General features: G+C 37.8%; 1 protein-coding gene across 7 annotated transcripts; it reads right to left on the bottom strand.

The window, feature by feature from the left end:
• Positions 1 to 2,769: 2,769 nt before the first annotated feature.
• Positions 2,770 to 25,627, bottom strand: gkap1 (G kinase anchoring protein 1). 7 transcript variants are annotated; one of them, XR_012383664.1, is made up of 13 exons: positions 25,395 to 25,627; positions 21,334 to 21,571; positions 18,627 to 18,785; positions 18,464 to 18,541; positions 16,450 to 16,573; positions 12,239 to 12,267; positions 10,111 to 10,254; positions 9,937 to 10,023; positions 7,039 to 7,102; positions 5,143 to 5,213; positions 4,967 to 5,044; positions 3,014 to 3,117; positions 2,770 to 2,876 (listed from the first exon to the last, which is right to left on the bottom strand). XR_012383664.1 is itself a non-coding variant. In XM_073909291.1 (12 exons), the coding sequence occupies exons 1-12, from the start codon at positions 25,460 to 25,462 to the stop codon at positions 3,076 to 3,078; spliced, it is 1,182 nt and encodes a 393-aa protein (XP_073765392.1). In that variant the 5' UTR covers positions 25,463 to 25,627; the 3' UTR covers positions 2,770 to 3,075. The 7 variants fall into 7 exon arrangements, 4 of the variants coding, with proteins under 4 accessions (XP_073765392.1, NP_998237.1, XP_005167378.1 ...); XR_012383666.1 differs by lacking the exon at positions 25,395 to 25,627 and adding an exon at positions 25,059 to 25,094; XR_012383665.1 differs by lacking the exon at positions 25,395 to 25,627 and adding an exon at positions 25,038 to 25,094.
• Between the last annotated feature and the right edge of the window lie 565 nt (positions 25,628 to 26,192).

Raw genomic sequence — 26,192 nt, forward strand, 5'->3', positions numbered from 1 at the left:
AGTGATTGCTCTTAAGAGATAACTACTTACTAGGAGCATGTCTATGGTGCCGATTTGGATTAGTTAATTAACTTAAGTTGCATGCTTTTGGACGGTGGGAGGAAAATGGGGAACCCACATGAGCATGGGGAGGACGTGTAAACTCTGCACAGAAACGTCAGTTGGCTTGGTAAGGACTAGAACCAGTGACGTTCTTGCTGTGAGGCAACAGTGTTAACCACTGGGCCACCGTGCCACCCATCTAGGAAAGGAGGAGTAGGGGTGGATTCTTCAAAATGAAGATGGCTGTTATATGGAACTTAGGGTATTTATAGTGGCTTAGGAATCGTCTGATTAGTGAATCATAAATTGGATAATGTGAGATCAGCCGCAAGCAACCATAAGCACGTGATCCTCTCGAAATAGTTTATAAATAAACTTCTTTGGATTTCATATGACTAAGAAAACTGTGGCTGAAGCCACCAGACAAAGGTAAAAGCAATTGGTCAGACTTTGATTGAAGATTACCAAAGTTTTTTTTTTCAGTGGATTAACTTGTATGGATTAATTGTTCACCTAAACAACAACGTGCATAATCAAAATAAGCATTGTACGTTTTTATTTCACACACAGGCTTTAAAATTGTTAGAGAACTCAACTGTTGCTAAGATTTCTTGGTAGTGCCTTACTTGTGTGCTGACCGGTCTATCCAGGTGCTTGGCGTCAGCTCATAGATGGAAATTGGCCACATAAGACGTGGCAACTAACCAAATTGGAAGCAGCACAGCTTCATCTTTCCCAGAAGGACCTTGTCAACAATTCAAAGTCAAAAAGAATTGTTTTTACTTGTATTACACAGCAAAACATTTACGATTTTCTAACATTTAAAGATGGAGAACAGACCTGTAAGAAGATGCAAGTTCAAGGAACTGGCACACCTCAAACACATTAAACAGTACAGACTGGATACTTTGAAGAACGTTGGAAAACTCTAGCAAATGATGTCCATACTCTGCCTGACAAAAGTCTTGTCGTCGATTCCAGTTTTAAATAACTTGACTTCTAGTTGCTCATTTGGAAAAGTGTTAGAATGGATTTTTGAGTCATCTGTTGAGCTGCATCCCAATCATCACAAATACTGCAGAAGACCTACTAAAAAACCCACGTGGACCCAAGGTTCTCAAAGAAATCAGTCAAGTTCGGTGAAGAAAAAAAAATCATGGTTTGGGGTTACATTCAGTATGGGGGTGTGTGAGAGATCTGCAGAGTGGATGGCAACATCAACAGCCTGAGGTATCAAGACATTTGTGCTGCCCATTACATTACAAACCACAGGAGAGGGCAAATTCTCCAGCAGGATAGCGCTCCTTCTCAAACTTCAGCCTCCACAACAAAAGGTCCTGAAAGTAAAGAAGGTCAAGATGCTCCAGGATTGGCCAGCCCAATCACCAGACTTGAACATTATTGAGCATGTCTGGGGTTAAATGAAGGAGGAGGCATTGAAGATGAATCCAAAGAATCTTGAGGAACTCTGGGAGTCCTGTAAGAACGCTTTCTTTGGCATTCCAGAAGACTTTAAGGCTGATTTATACTTCTGCGTCAAACGCCGGCGTATGCTACGGCGTTGATGCATAGCCCTTCGCCGTAGCCGTCACTGACATGCACCTCTCAAAAAATGTAACTACACGTTGCAACAACGCATAGCGCAAGCTCTGTGACTGGTCGGCTTGGTAGCGCTGATGAGTCTGGGCGGGACCGAGAGCCGCGCGAGCAGCGCTAGAGCAATGGAGCGATAGTTTACAAGTGTGGAGTCCCATGAAGGAGCTCCGGATGGAAAGTTTTGTTTTGTGTTTACCTCATAGTTAAAGTTTTTGCACGTCCGTCGGTTGCTGCCTCAAAATGAGCGAGTTTGAGCCACTTGTACATCCAGGAAGCGTTCAGGAAAAGCAAAACAGCAGCGAAGAAACTCGACACAGAGGAACATTTACACCTCACTGCCAACTAGCATTTCGGAAGTGTTAATGCAGACCAACAGTGACAGCGTGCAGAAGTATAAATGCACAGCTACGCGCGTTGCATGCGCCGTGAGTTACGCCGATCACTTGACGCAGAAGTATAAACCAGGCTTTATTAATAAGTGATTTGAGTCATTGCAGAGATGTATGGATGCAGTCCTCCAAGCTCATGGAGTCAGACACAATATTCATTCTTTCTCCACTGCAGCAGGACTTTATATTCTATACTGGACATTATTACTGTAAAGTGACAAGACTTTTGTCTAAACAAAGTCAGACTTTACTGTCCTACTTAAATAACTCAAAATCAAGGCATGATCATATTTTATTCTGGCTAAATAAGCGTAATCTAGAGGCCTTTGCCTTTCATATAAGCCACTTCTGATACCAAATGGTCAACTAGAAGTCAAGTTATTATTTGTTGTTCCTAAAATTTGGATCGGCGACAAGGCTTTTGTCAAGTAGTGTAGTATTGGTTTGTCCTGTTATAATGGTTACAAGTTTCCAACATTCTTCAAAATGTTAGAAACTTCCATGAAATGTGCAGGGAAAACAAAACAAAAATACATTTTCATACAAATCTCTTTACCATTTTTACAATGCTAGCAGTTGTGAAAAGTTGATTATTTTATCTTATTTCTGTCAGTCTGTCCAAGTATATCCAGCTGTAATCATTATAGATTTATTGAGTGGAGCAAATGGATCGAAGACTGCTACATTCATTAACAATAACGACGCTTAACGAGAATGGAAGGCATAAACCAACAGACTTGGAAAAAGTAGATTAGCATCTTTATTGAAAAGAACTTAAGATTGTTGGCCGTTCAGTCATGGTGCACAGATCAGCAGATTTACTGTACAGCAATGATGAGTGTCCGAATTCTAAAAAAAAAAAAAACATCTGCTGTTTTCAGGACCGAACTATGCAGCAACAAGCAGGAATACGAACACAAAATGTGTGTGGATGATTGTGGTAGTCTGATTAGGAGTGAGTGAGTGGTGTTTTGAACAGATATTACAGATTCCAGCAGCTTGATGGAGGAGGTGGAACATTCAAGCTGTCTGTCCTTTAACATGCGGTTCATACATCCCCTTCTGAGGCTTTTTTACCCTTCCGGTTCCCCTGTAAAAAACAAAAACACACATCAAATGTTGACTTCATTTAGTTGATTAGACGGAAGTTAATCGCGAAAATCGATGTAATAACGGATTTTTAAGTGCTGCGTAATATCATTGCTTCTGCTTCAGCCCTTTTACGGCAGCAAAGTTCCTTGATTATTACGCCGAAATGAGAGTATAGTTCCTAGCCATATCGGCCAAGAAAATAGCAAGGTTTTATTTCCTTCTGGACTTTGTACACAATGTAACAATAGAAAGGTCAAGTTGTAAAAATGAATGTTCTCAAAACTTTTTGGATATTTAAGCAAGATGCTAATGGTCCAATCGGATTCGGTGCATTATGCTAAGCTAACAGTGCTCCAGCCAGACCTGACAATCAGATGACAGAATTCAGTAATTGTGGTGTTTCCAATTAAATCATGAAAACAAATGTACAAAACACTTGTGCAAATCTTTGAACCAATAAAAAAAAATGTAATCAATGTTATGCAGACATTTATGACTTATAATAAGTTATTTATAATCTATAGTGGCAAAAACAAGTATTACAGACAAAAAAGTCAATTTTTTGGATGTGTTTAAGCCAGTAAATATGCAAATGTTACAGTTTTTTTTACTTAATATGGCATGCATTAGAGTCAGGGCTAAATCTTATTTCAAAACCTTTTAAAATTATGGATTTTTCTTTCATCTAGTAAGGATGTTACATCAAAATCTAAAATATAGTGGACTTACTTAAAACCAAAACACATTTTAAATGTAAATGGCAGTCTATGGTGTGAAGATACAAGATGTGCACCTGAAACTACGGATATGGAAAGCCTGTGCTGGCATTTCTCCTGCGGTGTTAATATCAGTGTGTGAGGAGTGGGAGAAGAGGGTTGCATTGACAATCCACCACAATGGGCAGCACATTAAACACATTTCATAAGTGGTAAAAACTTGTAAATAACTCATGAAAGAATAAAGGTATGTTAAAATCAAGCACACCATTGTTTTTCTTGTGAAATTCCCAATAAGTTGGATGTGTCAAATGACCCTCTTCCTATTGAAAAAACAGAAGTTGGATCCAAGATGGCCGACTTTAAAATGGCCACCATGGTCACCACCCATCTTGAAAAGTTTGCCTCCTCACATATATTAATGTGCCACAAACAGAATGTTAATATCATCAACTATTCCCTTTTTATTAAGATGTATCCATATAAATGGCCCACCCTGGAATTTACTTGCTACTCTGGGTGGTGATCTGCTGTAAACGCAAGTTTGTGTAGGTATATACAGCACAAAGACAACCAGCCTCTGAGCGAGCATAGAGAGGATTGTGTGAGCTCTACCAGTGCTCCTATTGGCTGTCGCTCAAGAAAGTCACTCTTCATTTGCATAAAGTTGAAGTATTCTCAACTTTGTCATGACGCTTGGCACGCCCACCCGGTCGCCAACGGTTGCTGTTGTTCAAGTTGGTGGAGGTTGCTCATTCTCCAATGAAATGAGCTCACGCTTGTTGCTTTGTCACTGCTAGCCAATCATAGTGTGAATGAGGCTTCACGCATGCCCGCAGTACACAACTTAGGATCTTAGGCTACGTTCAATAAATGCGATTTTCCCTTGCGTAAAAATAATAATAAAATAAATAAATATAAATAATTATTTCACATTTACACAACAATGAAGAGAGAAACTAAAAAATAAACAAATGCTGTTGTTGTGTAAACAAACAAGCAAAATGCATTAAAAAGAGTTTAAACTCTTTTGCTAAAAATGTTGTTGTGTAAACGAAGTTAATTTTTAAATTAAAGGGTTTTAAACAGCCAATTGTGGTCACTTTTTCACAAGTTTGGTGTGTTTTATACCTGATGTTTGGGTTGTTCTGACTGTAAGCCCTTCACTTTCGATCTCTCCTGCTCCAGAGCTGTGTGTAATTGTGTAACCTGGAAATACACACACAAACACCAACAAACAGCTTTTATTGATGCTAAAACTACGCCATCCAGTGAAAGAGTGAATGTAGCGTCTCACACACACACACCTGTGAGGACAACTCCTCTTTAATGTTGAGCAGCTCCTCCACCTGCAGCAGAATTTCAGCTTTGTCCTTCACTAGACGCACAGAGACAGATAGATCAATACCAATTAGGGCTGCATGATGACCTTTGCTGATGTGTTTTTATTTAGTGCCACGTCAGCAATGACGGCTACTTTTCATGGCAACAACATTTCAAAACAACACAAACGAATACATAAATTAGATACGATTTTTTAAAATTAACACAGGATAAAAATTCAAAAATATCTGGCTACATGATTAACAATCAAAATGAAGTCTCATGCACATCTTGTCAGGGAAACACGACTGATCAGCTGTAAATATACTCCAAAGGAAAAGAGAGTGCTCTCGCTCACAAACTGCAAATACACCATTAAAATTTGATTAAAATTGATTAAATTAGATAATTTAAAGGGACAGTTTACCTAAATAAGAAAATGATGTCATAATTCACTCACCCTTCGCTAGTTTCAAACCTTTCAGTTTCTTTCTTCTGTTGAACACAAAAGAAATTCTAAAGAAAGCAGGAAATCATTAAACACTGACCTCCATACTATTTGTTTTTCCTACTATGGAAGTCAATGGTTACAGGTTTTCAACTTTTTTTCTGTATATCCTTTGTGTTCAACAGAACGTAAAGAAACTTAAAGGTTTGAAACTACTTAAGGCAGGGTAAAAAGTGAGTAAATTAATTTTTTTGGGTGAACTATCCCTTTAATATGCAAAAAAATCTGACTTATTTCAGCTTGAAGACGTTTTTCAAAATGAAACTGAATACAGAGTAAGGGCTTTATTTCTATACTCTTCCTCTTATCTTTCACTCACAGAAACTAATGGTTGGAGGGGCGTGGCTAAGCATATTTCAGCCAATCCGTCAAACCGACATAAGAGACGGTCAAATGGTCAGAATAAAGTTTTTAGTTTTCAACATAGGCAAATGAATTGCACACCATAAGAACTGATGTGCGCTAGGAAAAAAAAGGAACATTAGAAATTTCAGTAACCCTTTATAATAACTACACACTATGAATTATTTATTAAGCATTAGCAAATAGTGCATTCAGACCCGAGGATTCAGGAGGAGAGAAGTCTTCCTCATTTATCGTATTTATATAAACACAATTATATTATGATATAACATTATGATATATTATAATATAACAAATTGTGGTTTTGTTTATATCAAATTACAAATAACAAATGTAGCACGGCATTCAATTACTTACCGTTGATTTACTTTAACTCTGTAAACTATAAAATCATGTGGTTTGTGTCTCATTCTTTGAGCCAACTGGCCACAGTTGTTCGCTCTATTCTTTTTCCACTGCTCTGCCAGCCACGCCCACTCCTCCCTCTGCTCGCAGAGCCCCACACCCATCTCGAAGCACTTTTTTTTTTTTTTTTTTTAATTCTGAGATGGACTTGAACCAAAAGAGGGGGGGGGGGGGGGGTTCATGGCACTTTAACATCACTAATAAACACACGCCTATGGAATCATAATAATAAAAACTCAACTGAAGATGTGAGGGGAGGTATGAGTAAAATCCTGTTATTAAATTTAGTGTTCTCACATGTTTTCAGACCAGCAGCAACATTGAGCCATAGTTCACAAAGAAATGCCTGTCAAATCGCAGAATGATTCACTTTGATTTCAGGATTGAATCAAATTAAATAGTTAGCATATCTTTTGCATAGATTGTCAGTGAGCAACAGCTCTGTGTAGTAAATGCTGCTCCATCTGAAAGCACATGCTAGAGATTTACAGCTAATTGCAGAGCCGGTTTACCTGTCAAAATGTGCAGCAAATTTGCCTTGATTCACCTTACAGCCCTTATAACATTAATAAATGCTAGATTTCAGAGGCAATTTTGCACTTACTTTCTCCTTGCTGAAGCATTTTCAATAGCTGGGAATTTCTGGCCTTGACTTCCTTATATCTTTCCTGGAAAAAAAAAACAGATATAAAAAAATCAAAAATATAAATAAATAAATAAATAAATAAAAGATTCCTTGATTCATCGGACTGAAATCTTTTGAGAGGTCAATTTAGCACATTTCACCTGTAAGAAAGTATAACATTAGCTCTTGTGTACTGTTCAAACTGACTATCCTTTCGTTATGTTGGTGGCTGCTTTTCCCCACTGACTTCCATTATAACCACATTTTTTGATTGTAAAGCCTTGACGCTATATAATCATGCATTCTAGACTGTTGGGGATGTTCTCTGTTGGGAAGAGGTACAATTTGCATTTTCACCAGGGCTCGAAATCAACCTTTTTTCTTGGTAGCACCGGTACTCCTAACTCCACCAGACAAAATTTAGTCGCACCCACCAAAAATTATCATTACTACACATTTTATATTAACAATTCTATTAATTCTATTATAAATCAACACTCTAATCACAACTAACAAATAAACAAAAATCTGCATGCGCTCACCGGCACGCACTGCTTGGCGTGAATGAGATGAACTGAATTAGCAATAATAACTGTGCTGTTCTCACGGGTGATGTCTGATATTGCACACATGATATTGACATACAACTAACTATTTGCATACGTCATCTTAATAGCAGTAACGTTTTTTTTTATGAGCTGCAATATTAGTTTCATCTCAGTGAATGCATGCTTTTTATCGATGGTGAACGCGGTGTCAGTCGCACGATTGACAGGATCGTGATGATTAAGTGAAGAATTAAACAACGTTAGAACATCTCGTGCTTAAAATGTGTAGATTCAGTGGCAAACACAGTTACCTGAAAACTCTTTACAGTGAATGCTTTAGTCATTTTCATAGCGGACTTTAACCACTGGAAGTCTTTTATCCACTCTTCTAAAAGTGTAAATGCTGGATTGACATTCAGCACATGATCACTTATCAGATGTGCCATTATTTGTAACTTTAGGTGGTTTCTAAAAATATATCTGTCAGTTTGTCTACATTCTCTCGTATCCAGACCTTTTTCGCGGCTGTCATCAGAGCTGAGTGGTTGACAGCTGATATTAACCAATCCATTTGCGTTCTGTTCTAGCGCAGTGGGCCAATAAGAAGAGCTTGAAGGCAGGGCAAGCATTGCAGGCTTAGTTTACGGCAGCAAGTTGACATGTCAACTGTTTTGAACCATTCCCGAGCGCTGCGTTTGGTGTTTTTAGGTGCAAAGATGCCTAATGCATGAATGCCTCCTAATACCGCGCATGTGGTGAACATTTTGCTGTGAAAACAACAATTTTATGCACTCGCACAAATGCTCCCAAATATATTTTGAGGTTGCATAGTTAATTTTGGGCGAATATGAGACCAAAACAGTCACAATTTCGAGCCCTGTTCACTGTTGATCATCATGCAATAAGATAGAAGTCAAAGTAAATTTGGGAAAACAACATTTTTTCTAATTTGGGGTTGTATAAAACTGATGAAGCATAGAGGGTATTTTACTATGAAATGTACATTTAGTCAGAACAGTGATAGACCTGGGGCCCGTTTCAGAAAGGAGGTTAAGTGAAAACTCAGAGTATTTCAACCCTGAAATGAGAGAAACTCCTTTTCTGTTTTCCGTTTCACTGTTCAATATCAATGATTAAAGTAAATGGTCTAAATGTATTTTTATGTATTTTTATATTTTGGGTAAGGCATAAAGCTAAAAAATGTTCATCAAATTAAATAGAGTCCGTTTGTACGCATCTCTGCCGACCGCTGTTGGTGCTGCGCGTTCACAAGAGGGGGAGCGCCCGCGAGATCGGTACAAACCTGCTAAATCAAAACTTTTTAAAAACCTGAATCAATATTGGAGTTACCTTTGCACGCTGGAGAAAGGACGACACAATGTCTGCAGAATTTCTCTTAGACAGGTAATGTTCTGTTTTTAAAACTGTTTTAGCTTCACACACAGCTGATGTAACATTAGATGTTGTTGTTACAAACGGGTTATATCTTTACAGAAGTGTTGTTCAGCTACTAAAATCTTTCGATGAAAGACTGATTAGACTATTTTCGTTTTCAGGGACTTTTTACAGCATCGATAATGTAGATTTTATTTAGTTTAACAACAAAACACAAGTAAATATCGCTATTCCGCCTAGTCTCTCCCTAAATTGTTAACCATGCAACTCTAAGAGTTGGCTCTAGAGGCGTGGCTCTAGACGGCAGGGGAGGGACTGTGATTCAGAGACTTATGCTAAGCTATTAGCATTGTGAAAAATCACCTACTGCACCTTTAAATATTTAAATACTTTAAATGTAAAATTATGCATTAAATTGAGCTGTTTTCCCACAGTAACTGTCTCTGTTGTTCACTGATGCAGTGGTGTTGCTTTTTTAAATATATACGCTCATATTTGCTCTAACTTTGCATGAGCACACCAAGTTCAGCTGGAGAAAGAAATGCTGATCTCTTTTTTCAGAGGTTGCCATGGCCACTCATAATATCTGCGCTCCATTAATAATGCCTTTTTATAGTCACAGTGTGCGCGCTTAACTCTGAGTTGGCCGACTCAAAGTTGATTGACCCAACTCAGATGAGCTGTTCTGAAACCGAAAACTCTGAGTTTTTATTCTCTGTAAATCAACTCAAAGTTCAAGTTTAAACTCAGTCGGTTAAACCTTACTAAAACAGGCCCCTGTTTAAAACACTGCTTGTTGTTTCCACACAAGTACAGATCAATAAAAATGCTTTCCTTTGTACCCATTGTACAGTAGCTGATATGCATTATTCTATTATCTAGTATTATTACCGTCTTCACTACTGCTGCTGCAGCATTTCTCATTTCATCTTACCTCCCATTGTGAAATTGTCTTTTTCAACTTTGCGATTTCCTGGTCTTTCTTCTCCAGTTCGTATTTCAGCTGCTCAGTTCTCACATCCTGGAAGTTGAAAACAGTTTTGGTGTTATATTTAGCTGCATTCTCCACTTTGAGATCACATTATGATGTGCAGTGAGAAAGCCGGACCTGCTCGTGCTCTGAGGACGTGTTGACCTCCTGCCCGGCGCTGTTGCTGTACTGCTCTCTGCGTTTGTCGCGCTGGACGATTTTACTCACGTCATCCTCTAGCTTGTTAAAGAACTTGTCATCGCGGAGCGCTGGATTTACAGGCTATGGAAAACAACAGGGTAACACTTTAGTAACAATTCATACCATTAACAACTAGCTTATTACCTGCCTATTGTTAGGATCTTAACTCTTTATCAGCACTTATTAAACTATGATCTTAAGTGTCCCTAATCCAACTGCCACCTTTTCAAGCTATTAATTAGCAGATAATCAGTAGTTATGAGCTAAAATTCTTGCTTAATGGTTTGTCAAAGGCATTAATTGTGCATTAAACTAAAGTGTGATCAAAGATTGCTAAAAAAAAAAAGAAAGAAAAGAAACTGCAAATCTGGCAACCATTGCATTCCATGCTTAGTGAGTAAACCTATTAAAATAAACAAATAAAAACAGAAAACCATAAGATTCAAAAGTTGATCTGTCAAGCAAATTAAATAAAGCATGTTTAGGTAGTATGTTTACCAAATCCAAAATAATACACTAAAGCTAAACTGAATATATACAGCATATACACTCACCGGCCACTATATTAGGTATACCCGTCCAACTGCTCATTAATGCAACAATGAGCAGTTCTAATAAGCCAATCACATGGCAGCATTTCAATGCATTTAGGCATGTAGACGTGGTTAAGGTGATCTGCTGCAGTTCAAACCGAGCATCGGAATGTGGAAGAAAGGTGATTTAAGTGACTTTAAAACGTGGCGTGGTTTTTGGTGCCAGACAAGCTGGTCTTAGTATTTCAAAAACTGCATCTCTGAATGCACAACACGTCTAACCTTGAGGCTACAGCAGCAGAAGACCACACCGGGTGCCACTCCTGTTAGCTAAGAACAGGAAACTGAGGTTACAATTCACACAGACTCGCCAAAATTGGACAATGGAAGATTAGAAAAACGTTGCCTGCTCTGATGAGTCTCGATTTTTGCTGTGACATTCGGATGTTCAATCAGAATTGAACAAAAACAACATGAAAGCATGGATCCATCCTGCCTTGTATCAATGGTTGAAGCCGGTGGTGGTGGTGTAATGGTGTGGGGGATATTTCCTTGGCACAGTTTGGGCCCATTAGTACCAATTGAGGCTGTGTCAACACCACAGCCTACCCGAGTATTCTTGCTGACCATGTCCATCTCTTTATGACCACAGTGTACCCATCTTCTGATGGCTACTTCCAGCAGGATAACCCGCCATGTCATAAAGCGTGAATCATCTCAGACTGGTTTCTTGAACATGACAATGAGTTCACTGTGCTCAAATGGCCTCCACAGTCACCAGACATCAATCTAATAGAGCACCTTTGGGATGTGGTGGAACGGGAGAGTTGCATCATGGATGTGAAGCCAACAAATCTGCAGCAACTGCATGATGCCAAAATATCAATATGGAGCAAAATCTTTGAGCAATATTTCCAGTACCTTGTTGAATCTACGCCATGAAGGGTTAAGGCAGTTCTAAAGGCAATAGGGACTCTAACCTGGTACTAATGTACCTATTAAAGTGGACGATGAGTGCAAATTCACCTTTGTTAAATGGAAATAGAGTAAATCTAGTTAACTCACGGTGCATTAACCAATATTAACAAGCATAAATTGGACTTTAATAATGCATCAATAAATGTTGTACAATGATTAATAAATGTTGCAAAGGTATCTGTAATTATTAGATTATGTTAATAAATACATGAACTAATGAAAGCTTATGGCAAAGTGTTAGCAGATTTACTTGATGGGACTGACGACTAATTAGATCATGTCTCATGTAAAAAGAGCTAAGTAAAAGAAGAAATAAGTTTAAGAAATAGACAAATTATGTGTGTGGTAATAGGGTGGGAAAATAATAAGCTTCTGCTTCATCCAGCTCCATTTTCAAGTCCGTTGAAATGTATTGAAAATGTAATTTTTATGTATGATATTTCTGTCGGAAAAAATCAAATAGTGCTTTAGAAAATCTCAACGGTCTCAACTCAAAGCAGGTTGAGCTTGCCCATTTCATATTATTACAGGTCTCTGATAGTATATTCACTCACCTCTCGCTCAGGCTTGTTCTTCAGCTGATCTGCAACAGAGAAGCAGTAAACGCTCAATCTCAGATGATAGTAACACGTTCAAAAAGTAAAGTCCAAAGCATTTTCCCAAAATATGTGTCAAACTAAGATTAGTCACCAAGAATTAATCCATTTGCTGAAAAAGAGAAAGTGGAGGTCAAATTATGCCTCAGAATCATCCCAGTGTGGATGAAAACATCTCAAACAGCACAAAAGGGTTAAATGCCGCTAAATAAGTGTCAAATACAACCAAAAAATGTATAAAACAACAAACCTTTCTGTGTTATTCAGCGATACTTTAAATATATTTATATTTTTTTAATAATTATTTTATTTTTTTCCAGGGATTGACATTAACAACCGCCAACCTGCCAAGATTTCAGCTTTGGCGGGTAAGACAACAACCATCACTAGCCATTTTGGCTGGTTGAAAATAATTTTTAAATTGTGGTTTTCTTAAAAGCAAGGTTCGACAATAAGGATGACCCAATATGCGTGCAAATGTGATATTAGAATCGAGAAACAGCACAAATAACAGCTGATGTGAAGCGCGGACTGTTTAAAACATGTGCGCGCTCCTGTTTCTTTGCGTGAAGCAATCGTGCCTGGAAGGCAACTGTGATCGGTTCAAATAGACTAGACAAAAAGTTATGCTCATGCACCAACAGTCTTGTGTCTTTCAAGAGCTTCAAATTTGTCATTTTGTAAGCAGCACCGGCTGCTTTCGCTTTGAACAGATTATTAATTGGCCTTAACCGTGTGCGTGTGACCATCCTTTCATTATCTCACACAGTATGTTTTTCACCCGCTTTCTTTTGCTTACGGTTATTTTTGTTAATATAGTTATCGTTTTATTTATTTTTTTTACAATAACAATGCTTTAATAGGGGATTATGAGATCATATGAGATCCATTTATATTTAGTTAACTGGTGATCTGAGAGATTTTTAGCCAGGACAGATTACTGTGCATATGTTTGATAAAATGACAATACTTTTTTTTTTTTTTTTTTTAAGTCAATGATGTTTCTTTGTTTTTTTTTTTTAAAGAAATGTTTTGTTAAATAAAATGTGTATTATACAGCTATTATTTACAAATATATTTATATTTTCCCCATCAGTGTTAATTTCGTTGACGAAGACTATGACGAAAAATATTCGTCAACGAACATTTTTTACAGACGAAAACTAAATAAAAACTAAATAAAAAGTCAGATACGAGGACGAAGACGATGACGAAATTTAACTGACAGTTTAGTCAACGAATAAAAACGAGAGGAAAATGTTGGGGCGGGACGAATGGAGAAGAGATCCAATAAGAACTACCCTTTTGTGGGGAAATCCAATCAGAGCGAATCTTTTGAGGGCAGGTTGATCTTGGCAAAGCCATTTTCAAAACAAAAGCCGCGGTTTTCAAGTTATGATGACGTTTGTTATACATTATATTTAGTTACACATTATACTTGGTTACAAAGCGTTGGTTAATTTAAGTTGACTTTTCTCCTTAACAACACGCTAAAGTTTTGTTCACTCGGTCCGAGGGCAGCGTCTCATGAACAGACAGACAGAAATGTCAGAGCTTGGTCTAGGACGAAAACGAAGAATTGACATCTGGTCAAACTTCACATATGACAACAAGAGCGTCTGTAAACCATGTGGAGTAAAAATCGCTGGGAAAAACACCACCAACTTGAAGCGACATTTAACGTTACAGACGGCTCATCCAGAAATCCACACCAAGGTAAGCATAAACGCTAACGTTAAGGTTATCCTATAAGATAAACCACCGTGATTCTGCTAAACTTGGAATAAAATTGAAGCCAAAGGAAATTAACTTTAAATCGTATTGATTAAACGAATTGTCTCGCTGAATTAATTAATATAAATATGTGTACTATTATAATAGATGTTGTGGTGATATATATGACTCGACAAAAGGTGTGGGTGTGTGTGTGTGTGTGTGTGTGTTATATGGCAAGAAAGAAGAAAATATCACAACTTTGTATATCATTTATATATCCTCATAGATACAGAAGATGTCTGATGACCATGGGCCAGGTGGAAATAAAGCTAGTGATGCTACAAGTACAACACAGCAGCAGGCCATCTCAGATTTCCTAAGGTCTTCAAAGTACAAGACTGAATCAAAGGAACAACTGACCAAGGAGCAGGCCATAGCTAGATGGATTGGACGGACAGGTTTACCACTCACAACAATTGAGGATGAGGACTTTGTGCTAATGATGGGGATGATAGACGGGAGACTAACAGTTCCAAAGAAAACTAAAATTAGCAATTTAATTAAAACACAGTATGAATGCTGTACTTTATCTTGAAACAATGTCATATGCGTTTCATATAATTCAGGGACAATGCATATCTTTTTCAGGGAGCATGTATATTGTTCAGGGAGAGCAGGTCTTGTGGTTATTTTTTGTGAAAAAGACTGTTTTTGACATGTAATAAAATGTTTTTTATTACAACAATTAGATATGTGCCTGTATTCTATATATGCTTCCACATATTATATTATACTTAGAATTACATGAATTATGGAGAAAAATCTGCTAATATTTGGTCCACTAAAACTAGACTAAGACTAATAGACTTAAGACTAAACTAAGACTAAAACTCTTATGATATTTAGTCAACTAAACTAGACTAAGACTAAAAGATTTCAGATGACTAAAATAGGACTAAAACTAAATGGTGTATTATTCCAAAGACTAAGACTAAATCAGAATTTGCTGTCAAAATTAACACTGTTTCCCATCAACAAAATTGTGGCTAGTGAAAGTACAGAGTGGCTAGTAACGTGGCTGGTGATCAAAAAGGTTAATATCAAGTTCGGTATATTTTTAAACTTCCCAAGTTCTGCTGGTTGACGCATGTGCAGATTTTTTCTTGCCAATTTTAACCACTTAAACTCTGCTGCTATTTGGGGATTTCAGCCTGGATTTTGCCTAACCAAATTTAAAAGCTTCCCAAATCCACATAAAGAGGTGTAAATGCAAAAATTTGGTATAATTTTAAAGAAAACCCTTTGAATTTTCATAAAACACTATTGAAAGTGTTTAAAATAACTGTATATGTCATCTGTGTTATAATAAACACCTAAAAAAAGGAGGCGCTTTTTGTGTGTTTTTTTTTATAAACTCAAATTTGAAAGTGTACCTTTTAGGTTCTGTGTGGTCTAGCGTGCTGTAATTAATTTTGGTGGTTCCTGCACATGTCTGTAATCATAGGAAAAAAGAAAAATGTCTCTACCATAATCTATGCAAAAGTTATTGCATTCCAACTGATAAGAGGTGCTGTACAAGCCACATGGACCGATCATTGTTTTCATATTTCCCTATTCTTTTGTTTGATCAAACATATTGTACTGTGTTTGGACCACATCAGACATATAAAAGGATTACTTATGCACATCACCTCAAAAACAGAGGAGAAATGGCCCTGAAGCGCACAGCATAAGGTAAGAGATGACAGCTGTCTGAGCTATCTGTGGCTGCTTATTGATCATGAATGTATTGTTTACATTTCTGCACTATGGAAACACCACAATTCATTCAACAACTGTTTGGCATATGAATATAATTCAGTAAAAAGAATGCTAGAACCGTATGAGCACCGACAAGAGCTTTCATTTGAGCTATAACTTGTACATGTGTCATATGAAAAATATGAAAATGAACCAATGTAAAATACCTAGCTCGGGTATCCAAAATACTGTGTATTTAAGTGTAAATACGGTACCGGGTCCGCAGAGTTTAAGTGGTTAAGCCAACTATAATAATTTGTTTTGCTTCAATTCGGAATTTCCACAACCTTGGCAGAGCTCGGGGGATCAGAGTGAGTGAGTGCTCCTAATTGGCCCCACCCTGATCCACTTTAAATAATTTTAATGTACAATTCATGCTTTTAACAAACCATCAACTAAGACTTTTAGCTTAATACACTACAAAGTAGCTGCTTATTAATAGTTTGTAAGGTAGTAGTTTTAGGTATTTGGTGGGATTAGAGATGTAAATGAGATCATATTGTGCTAATAAACAGTTAATATCTTAATACTATGCAGGTAATAAGCCAGTTGTAAATAGCATTAATTGTTACTTCAACTAAAGCGTTACCCAATAATTTCATTGATCCGCAGTGCACGTTATTATAAAGTGTCATCTAATACGGCGTCCTCACCCTCCTGCTGGAAGTCTTTCAGAGACACGGTGACACGTTTGTCCTTCCCCTGCTGGTTCTTCTTCCTGTCCTTCTTTCCACCAGTCTTCGTCTTTGGTGACGCCGTCTCAGCTTTGTCAGCATCCTTGAAAGAGAGCAAAATTGCACATGAAAACAACAAACTAGCAACGTAACAATGTTAAATTATTAGTATTAGTTTCAGAATTAGTTGCATTTATATTAGGCATTTAAAACTTATACCAGTGTAACCACAAGAGGGGGCTGTTACACCGATCAGATGATGATGACAGCACCAAACGCTGTTTTTATGGCAAGAACATTTCATTAGAGACAGTTATTCAAAATGTGATCAATTTTTAAAAGATCCCCATAACTGCTAAAGAATTTGCAATAGTATTTGATGCAATTCCTAGTGGACTTGTTCCGCTCTTATCTGGCAATTTATCCTCTGAATCAGTGGTTCTCAAACGTTTTTCCATCAAGTACCACCTTAGAAAAAAATTGTCTCCCCAAGTACCACCAAAATGAGCAGTATTGAAATACAGTAGCATAGTAGGCCCAGTAAAGCAGCTACAATTCTGCACAGTGAAAAAACCTGGCAGATTACCTCAGAAATTTAGGCTATATATCATATATGGCGTATTATATACATAATTTTTAATCCATTTTGAAATGTATGTAGCATGTACATGACATATATTTTATTCCTCCGTGTACCACTAGAAGGAAGCCCGCGTACCACTAGTGGTACACGTACCACAGTTTGAGAACCACAGCTCTGAATCAAACCTATTACATACTAATCAGTTAAGTACCAATGGTGTGGGAATTGTAGACAACACAGTTAAAAAACTGTTACATTAAAAAGTTATGCAGGACCACATTGCTGCCTAAATGCAAATCTTTTTGGAGTTTCTTATTTGAACAGATTTGAGTGGGAAAAAGTTTGGAAATTACCTAGTAAATACTGTCTCACCAATAAAATGAAAGAAGTGACATATAAACCAAGACATTTAATTTATCCAGAGAAAGAACTTGTTAATTTTTTTAGAGACATGGAATCTACATGCATTTTTTGTGAATTAGAGGAGGAATCGATAAAACACCAGTTTTTTGTATGCACATGTACCCAAATCTTTTGGTTTAATGTTGTATATTTTATCTTTAAACTTACAAAATAAAAAATTCTGTTTTTTTTTATAAAGATATTTTTTGATATGTAATAATAATAATAATAATAATAATAATTGCAGTGGTGCAGAAGGTAGTGCTGTCGCCTCACAGCAAGAAGGTCGCTGGTTCGAACCTCGACTCAGTTGGTCTTTCTGTGTGGAGTTTGCATGTTCTGCCTGCGTTTGCGTGGGTTTCCTCCGGGAGCTCCGGTTTCCCCCACAGTCCAAAGACTTGCGATAAAGGTGAATTGTGTAGGCTAAATTGTTCGTAGTGTATGAGTGTGTGTGTGAAAGTGTGTGTGGATGTTTCCCAGAGATGGGTTGCCGCTTTCTTCCATAGCGAACCCAAAGTTGTGCATGAAAATAAATGTTTACAATGTCAGTATTACTACTCTAGCCTATATATTGTTGAATATAATCTGATAATGGCAAATGTCTGATTTTACCAGTGAATAAAATTGTCTAAAATGACAGATTGCAAGCATATATCTCAAACATAATTCAACATCAGAATTATTATAAGTAGAATAAAATTATTTATAGAAACTATTGAACATATTATTATCGATGTTGTGCCATATGTTTGTTTTTACCATACCTTTAATTTACATCTACAGAATCGCGAGAAAATCATGATCTTTATATAAAGCAAAAATGAATAAAGATAATAAAAAAAATAAAATAAAATAAAAATTAAACTAAATAAATAAAAATCGCCATTCTCATTTTAGCCAGAATCGTGAAGCTCTAACAAAAAAACAATAATAAAAATGAATGATCTGTCTACACAAATGTATAAGAAATATATGTTTTTGTAAGCAATTCTTGCCCTGCCAACGTACCTTTTTATGTTCCTCAAACTCCAATTTACTTAGCATCAAGGCCTTTTCCAGATCCGCCTCATACAGGTCACTGGTCAGCTGTGACGAACACAAACATGAACACGAATGAATAAAGCGTGGAGAGAAACGGGCCCTAGTAAAGACAAACTGTGAGCTTTTTTACCTGTTCATCTCTCTGCTTCCACTCCTGCCAGTTTTCCTGCGGTTTGGAGCCTTGCTGGACATTTGCCGGATTGATCAGATCATTCGCTAAATCCTGGAGCGTGAGTGAAGGAGGCGCTGTCGACTTCTGAGGGATCTTCTTAAAAGCAAGACTCCTGAGCTGCAATGTAGAAAGACAAAACTCTTTTTTTTTTCTCTTTTTTAGCATTGACAGGCACTTAGTTGATGTTTTATCTAAAGGGACTTTAGCGTAAAACACAACCCTCCCTTTCCTAAAGATGTTTGAAATCAAGACACAATCCCAATTCTATTTTTGTACCCCTACCCCTTCCCCTTGAAACGGAGTGTGAAGGGCTTCAAAATTAACCCCTAAGAAATGGGACAGCACTGCAGCACCTGGACATGTCATCACATGTCATCGTGAGCTCTTGCTTCATAGGAGATCGACAATCGTGACTGCTGTAGTTAATCCAGTTGTATTATTTTTTGCTCTTTATCTTCACAAAATCACTAAAGGCATATATCATGTTATCTAATGATACAACGTGGCAATCAACTCACATCTGTACTGTGCGTTTACACCATAGCCATACCCATCTATGTCAGTGGGGTCTAAACTCGGTCCTGGAGGGCCAGCGTCCTGCAGATTTTACCTCCAACTTGCTTCAACACACCTGCAAGGATGTTTCTAGAATGCCTAGTAAGAGCTTGATTAGCAAGCCCAGGTGTGTCTGATTGGGGTTGGGACTAAACTTTGCAGGACACCGGCCCTCCAGGACGGAGTCTGGGCATCCCTGATCTATGTAAACACACAAAAACAACCTTAACGTTATACCAGACACTTTAAAAAGGTCATTCCCAACCACTAGACTTTTCTGACCGGGTATTCGAGTGTCATCGAGTGACAGATGTGAAAGTATTTTGTTGGACTGCTATACAGGAGTTATTATTATGGATTATTGATAGCCAAATTTAGCTGTTTTTATTTTAGCGTTCTTTTTTAAAGCATGATGGTAAAACACGAACGCTTATGAACGCTTATGAACGGTTATGAATGTATTAACACATATGCTTGTTAATACTGCCAAAAATATATTTAATATGTGCATCTCCTTACTTCCATGTGCAGCAATGCAGCTGTTTTATTTTGGGAATTTTTATTTTATCCCTTGGTTTCGAGTGTGGTCCTAAAAAAAAACTCAGTTTCAAGAGCTATCTAGCCCTTCCCCTCATCTCTACACCTTTAAGTTAAAGAGAATCGGGTAAGGTGAAGGGCAAAGGGGTGGAATTGGGATTGTGTCCAAGTGATTTCACTCGGCGGTCATCTTTGAAACGCCTCTCGAGCAGTATGCTCGTCAAAATGGAAACGTCAAATTCTCTAAAATCGCCAAGCTTATGACTTAATTTCCTATTTTGAATCAACAATACAGTTAAACAACAACTGTCTCTTTAGTTTCATATCCAACCATTCGAATCACACAAAATCTGCAGAAACTCATGTTTGGTCTGAGCCCCTCCCCCTGGAAATGAGATAAATAGATGGATGGATGGACAGACGGACAGAAGGAAGGACGAACGGATGGACAGACATATAGACCTTTTTCATGGCTGCTGCATGGAGGGCGCCATAGCGACCAGCGTCTTCCGGTAGAATGCCAAAAACTTCCGTTTACAGCGTGTACAACTGGTAATTTGCGCTCCGAAAATGGGTTTCAATAACGTTTTTATTGGATAACAGTGTTTTTGTGACACACAACTTAGAAATGTGTCTGTTAAAGCCGTTATAATCTGTCACGTGTGGTTCAAGCGCGTCAGAAATACGAGAAAAACGTTCTCCTAGTTCACGTGTCTGCCGTCAGAAATACAGTGTGTGAGTGCCATCCCGGCCTGTCAGCTGTTAGCTCAGCGGCTCTTTAACACAAACACGCACACACAGAGAGAGAGAAAGAGAGAAAGAGAGAGAGAGAGAGAAAGAGAGAAAGAGAGAAAGAGAGAGAAATAGAGAGAGAGAAAGAGAGAGAGAGAGACAGCAAACCAGAGTACTGGCATGAAACTTAACAGGTATGAAAGTCGTGCAATTTACAAAAACTGATCCTCTGCTGCTGATTTGCTGTTCATTCTAATCGCGAGCCGTTTGTGTTTTATTTCGTGTGTTGTTTTTACCACGGTTTGTGTTTTTCTGTCATTTCGATATGAGACTAGCCTATATTTTCACGTTGTAACAGTTATTAAATCAGTGTGTCAGTGGCACAGTACAGGCTATGTGTGTGTGTCAAACATTTTGGTGAATTACATTTGTTTGGGCTGGTTATATATTTGAAATAAAGAGAAAATGTTGACTTTAGCGATGACGAGGCTTCATTTAAACTGCAGAACATGCCGTCTGACAACAAGGGAAAAACGCCTCACAGCAGCTGTTTTCCATCCTATTAGATTGCATTTCTTTAAATGATCAGTCCAGGAGATGCTGCTGATGGACAACAGTATTAGTTCAAAGAGGATAAAAGCTGGTAAAACAGATTAAAACTATCGTTTCAAAGCTGTCCAAATGTAACTGTTTACACGCATCAGCTGCCGACCGGAAGTTCTTTGCATTCGCCTTGCGCATACACGCAAAGCATAATGGGTAATTTTGCGTTCCAAGAAAAAGGTTTATAAGTAGACAGACTGACAGACAGACAAACATATACATATTTGTTTTCTGTCACCTCATTAGCTTCACTCTGCTGCTGTTCCTTCTTCCGTCTCCTCTTTTCCTTCTTTTTCTCGTTATTTTGGCTGTTCTTCCCGCTAGGCGATTTCCCCGACCGGGGCTTCCCTGCTCCTCGACCCGCCGCCTTCGGCTTTCCTACATCTGAATCTGAGTCCGAATCAGAGTCGACCTGCAGCAGGGCGAAGCGTGAGGCGGTGGTGGGCACGGAGATCACTGCTGATGCCATCCTAGACCTGCCAATCACACCAACACCAGTCAGTGCAACATTTACTTGACGAAAAATAAAGTAGGGATGCAACGATTAACCGGTTTCATTATTAACTAGGAACCCACGGTTTGGAACGCAAGTAACGTGTTGATTAAGAACTTTTTTTGAACTATACAGTCGCAAAGAGATCACCTCCCGCATCATTTAAAATCACATGTATGAAAGCATTTTGGCTTCCCTGTAAATATAATGATGATGGAAAAAGTTGCAGTGGCACCTAAATGCATTCTTACCGTACGTTCACACCGAAAGCGGCGAGAGCGTCCAAGGTCGCTCTGGCCGCCCTGGCGACAACACTCTCTGCCTTCAGCTCCTGCGGCGAGAGCGTCAAAACTCGCAACATTGATCTCATATTTAAAGGAGCAGCATTATCAGTTACATTCCTGCATAAAACGTTTTCTAGCGTGAAAATGTTGCGCACTTCTTATCAAATTCATACAACAATGGAAGATCAAGTTGCGTGTGGTGTGGCTTTGCTCTATTTATCCAATATGTGTCCATTTGTCTGAAATATCCTGAAGCAGCAGTACTGTTTTGTACTGTCACATCGCGTGATATTCCCGCTTTTTCAAGATAAATTTATATAGCATTAATGAACATCAGTAACTCACCAGTAACTTATTTAATGTATGTTCCTGTAGGAAAAAAATTGTAAATAATTGGAAATCCGGCGACCGCAATAATCAAACCATTGGGAACAACTGTGGTCGGAACCAAAGTTCACAGGTCTGTGTTCTCTGAACTGCTATCAAGCGATGGACGTCTTCATTCTGATTGCTTGCCGCCAAACCGCGTCATAGCTCATTACCATAAAGTTGACTTCATTTCAACTCTCCTCGACGCTCACGCCGGCGAAGACGCGCCGCGCTGCTCCTCGCCGCTTATCGCCGCCGGCTCTCATTGAAAATGAATGACTTCCGGCTACTTTGACGCTCTCGCCGCTTTCGGTGTGAACGTACGGTTAGGCTTTTAATTAAAGGTGTTTTCTGTCACTGCTTGTTCAGTCTGCCATAATGCATTCATTGTAAAGCTGCACAATAAACATTAAAGGATCGTGATCTCAATTTAAACCCACGCAACATGAATGATAAATGATAATGATTAGCATATGTTTATTAATCTATCGAAGTGCTGCATTCAAATCTGTGTTTGATCAAGAGATATTCAGTTTTTACACTATTACAGGTCGTTACAAACCATCAAATAACACAGAAGAGCTCGGAGAACAGTTTATAGTTATAACATATAACACTGATGTTTGTGGTAAAGATTAAGATCTCCATTTAATGGAACTTGACGCTGGTGAATGTTGTAGCAATTACATTGTGTAACCAACAGGTGGCGACAAACAACCATCAAAATTATGTCATTGAATAGGTTTCCAGAAATGATTACGCCTATAATGCTGCGTTCACACCAGACTCGGAATCCGCGGATAAATCACAATATTCGCGCATAAATAGCCGCGTGAACATTTGAGTTTACTCGCTTCATTCGCGCATCAAATCTGCTTCATTCACGCGTCAAATTTAATTCAGAACAGACGCGGAGTCGCGTGATGGGCAGGGCTTCTGTCTGCCCGGTGACTCTAGCTTCGTTGCTAAATGGCTAACATGGATTTTATTAAGAAAATACAGTTTATGTGTTTTATGAAGGCTGAAAAACAGCGTTGAGACGTTTAGGGCCGTGTCTGAGTCCACTAAAGGTTCAGAGGTGCACCCAGCTTTGTGAGTTCATATACTCCTCCAGAAACTATACCTGGATGATGGAGGCTTTCAGCGGTGCTTCTGACTGAGCCGAGCCCACTTTGATGCACTGTTGTCGGTGTCGGCTGGAGGATTTGCCCCAGGACACCAACAACAGGCATACGTCAAAATCACGCCCCCCACAAGAGCAAGCTTCTGATTGGCTAACACGGATTTTTGAACTCAAGCGATTCACGCGCTAAACGCGTCAAACGCTCAATTCGCGAATATCGCACCGCAGGATGTTTATTCTCGCTCAGCTTTATACTTTGTATGGAATAAAAAATCTTAAACGAAAACACCAAACATTTATGTAATAAAGTTGATCAAAAGTGCCTTTCAGACAGAGGTTCAACAGCCTTTGACTACATTTGTTTTCTTTAAAAGGGAAATACTTGCAATAGACTTGCATTCGACAAATACAATGTTTTTATTTATTCTTATTTTTTACATTTATTTATTGTTCTGTCATTTATTTTCAGTGTTAAATAATTATTGTTTAAATGTCAAAAACTTTTTTTTCACTTATTTTTAATTCCAAAGACAAATGATTTATTGGTTGTTTTTAATACTATTTTGTGCTGTATTAAATAACAATAACAATTTAAAATACAGGGTGCTTTCATGTGATTTTCTAAACCAGTAGTGTTTTGAAATGTATGAATGTGTAATAATCGTGATTATTCCTCAGACTATAATCGTACAAACAAAATTTATAATCGTTGCATCCGTATGCTGACTCTTAAATAAGTTGTAGATATCTTAAAAACTAACAATACTGATACTAACATCTAGAAAAACTATTTAAATGTCATGGCACTTTTAAAAGTATAACATTCAGAGCAAATTTCTAATACAAAATTAAAAGTAAATAATTAATGGTGCAAATTAATTTAGATTTACTCTCCCTACACATACAGGTTTAAGAGGTCACATATAAGCCAAATTTATCCTGATATCATACATTTTGGTAAATTATGAGATTGTAGTTTCATCACATGTTTTTTTTTTCAGGGAGGGGAGTCCGATTTCGACACAACAGGCTCTAACCAAACCAAACCTGACGCGGCAGAATACCACAAAAATGTGCACTTTCATGTTACACAGACCTTTAAAAAGGCTTTAAAGCGCTATAAATGCATTTATATACTATATTTACAATATCATAACTGTATCAAAATAATGAGTGGCGTCTCTGGGACTAGCAAATTATAGCATTGAAAAATCAGTGCTAACGTACATCTACCATAACAACTTTGCGGATAACGTTTGAATGTGTTAGCATGCTAGACTTAAATAAACAAATAAAAACAGGTTTAATAAGCATTGTTCACTGAATAAACACAAAGCACTTGACAATTAGAAGATGTAGTATATAATCGAGTGGAGCTTGTAGTGCTCGCTGAACAACCGCTTCAGATGTAACGTTACTCGTCGTTATGTAATATACGTTTAAATAATAATTACACCCTGATATAATGTAGTTTTTAGTCATTATACAATTCGCTACCTAAAATGTCGCTAGCATTGACTTTTTTTAGCTCGCTGGTGTTGAAAACAAGTAACAAAGGCGCCCTGTTTACAGTAATATTCCCTCAGCGCGTTTCTACCTTTAACACACGTATTCTGCAAACGTGTAGGGATTATAATAACGGCGGTGTTATAATTTACTAAGCAAACTTTCACCTGGTTAGGACTTGTCGGTACCTTCGGCTTCGTGCAAGTGGAAACTGCTACACAGACGTGAGTATGGCGGCCTGAACGGACATAAAAGCTTCAGTGGTTATTATTGAGTGGAAATGTTGTCAGTAACTGCCAATACGTGCTCCCTTTAGGTGGCGCTCTATGGCTCAGAATAACAGATGAGAACTATTTGTTTGTCGTTGAATGTTTCCTTAAAATATATTAATTAATTCTGTGAATACCTGACATACATGGTGTTGTCACCTCTGGTAAAATATATCATGTTACGAAAATTAAACAAATGTTTATTCAGTAATCACGACTGCGATCATAATTAAAGATGAGAAATGTAACACATACCACGTGACGTTAAGAATCCTGAGACGCATTGTCCACTGTTTTTCCAGTAAACAATTAGTATTATTCATTCATTTTCCTTCGGCTTAGTCCCTTTATTTATCATAGGTCGCCACAGTGGAATGAACCGCCAACTTATCCAGCGTATACCCTTCCAGCAATGTGCAGTTGCAGCACTAATGTGCTGTTGCACCTCTGCTTGGAGCTAGAATATAGCCTAATTAGTCTCTGTGTGTGTTTAATACAAACTCCGTGGTCCACTTAAGATGAGATTTCAAATCCCGGAAATTCTGCACGTAAAGGATAAATCACGTATGAACTGGTCAAGCAGTGTATTTCTGCAAATAATCACTCAGTTTTTGACACACATACTGTAAAGTACGAGTAAGCAGATCTAATTTCTAACTTAAATATGTAATTCCAAATTATTTATTTTAAAATACAAGTTAATTTTTAGATTTCAAAGATATACAAATATGTCAATTAATCTGCCTCGTCATTATGGAGGTACTTGGAGAGACAATTTCTTTCTGATGTGGTAGTTGATGTAAAAAAGTTTGAGAACCACTGATCTAACACATTGGCGAGCCACCCAAGAACGGTAAAGTCAAATACAGCAAAATCCAACATCGTTTTTCAGATTTTTTAAAAGTTGAACAAGCCATTTGAACCTTGATGTGTTTGTTACACTCAAAATATGTACAAAATATATAAAAACACAAAGAATGTGCAAAAGTTAGCTGTTTGTTCAAACTACTAATGTAAAATGAGCTGAAAACACAATTCTTGAGCTTTTTTGGG

The sequence above is a fragment of the Danio rerio genome, chromosome 8 (genome assembly GCF_049306965.1).
Source record: "Danio rerio strain Tuebingen ecotype United States chromosome 8, GRCz12tu, whole genome shotgun sequence".
Taxonomy (NCBI): Eukaryota; Metazoa; Chordata; class Actinopteri; order Cypriniformes; family Danionidae; genus Danio; species Danio rerio.

Excerpts from the sequence above, each read along its gene's own strand:
- gkap1 (XM_073909291.1), bottom strand. The coding sequence starts at position 25,462 with ATGAATAATACTAATTGTTTACTGGAAAAACAGTGGACAATGCGTCTC. Across the intron at positions 18,542-18,626 it reads GGAAGCAGAGAGATGAACAG|CTGACCAGTGACCTGTATGA; the intron begins GTAAAAAAGCTC and ends TGTTCGTCACAG. Across the intron at positions 12,268-16,449 it reads GAAAGACTTCCAGCAGGAGG|ATCAGCTGAAGAACAAGCCT; the intron begins GTGAGGACGCCG and ends TCTCTGTTGCAG.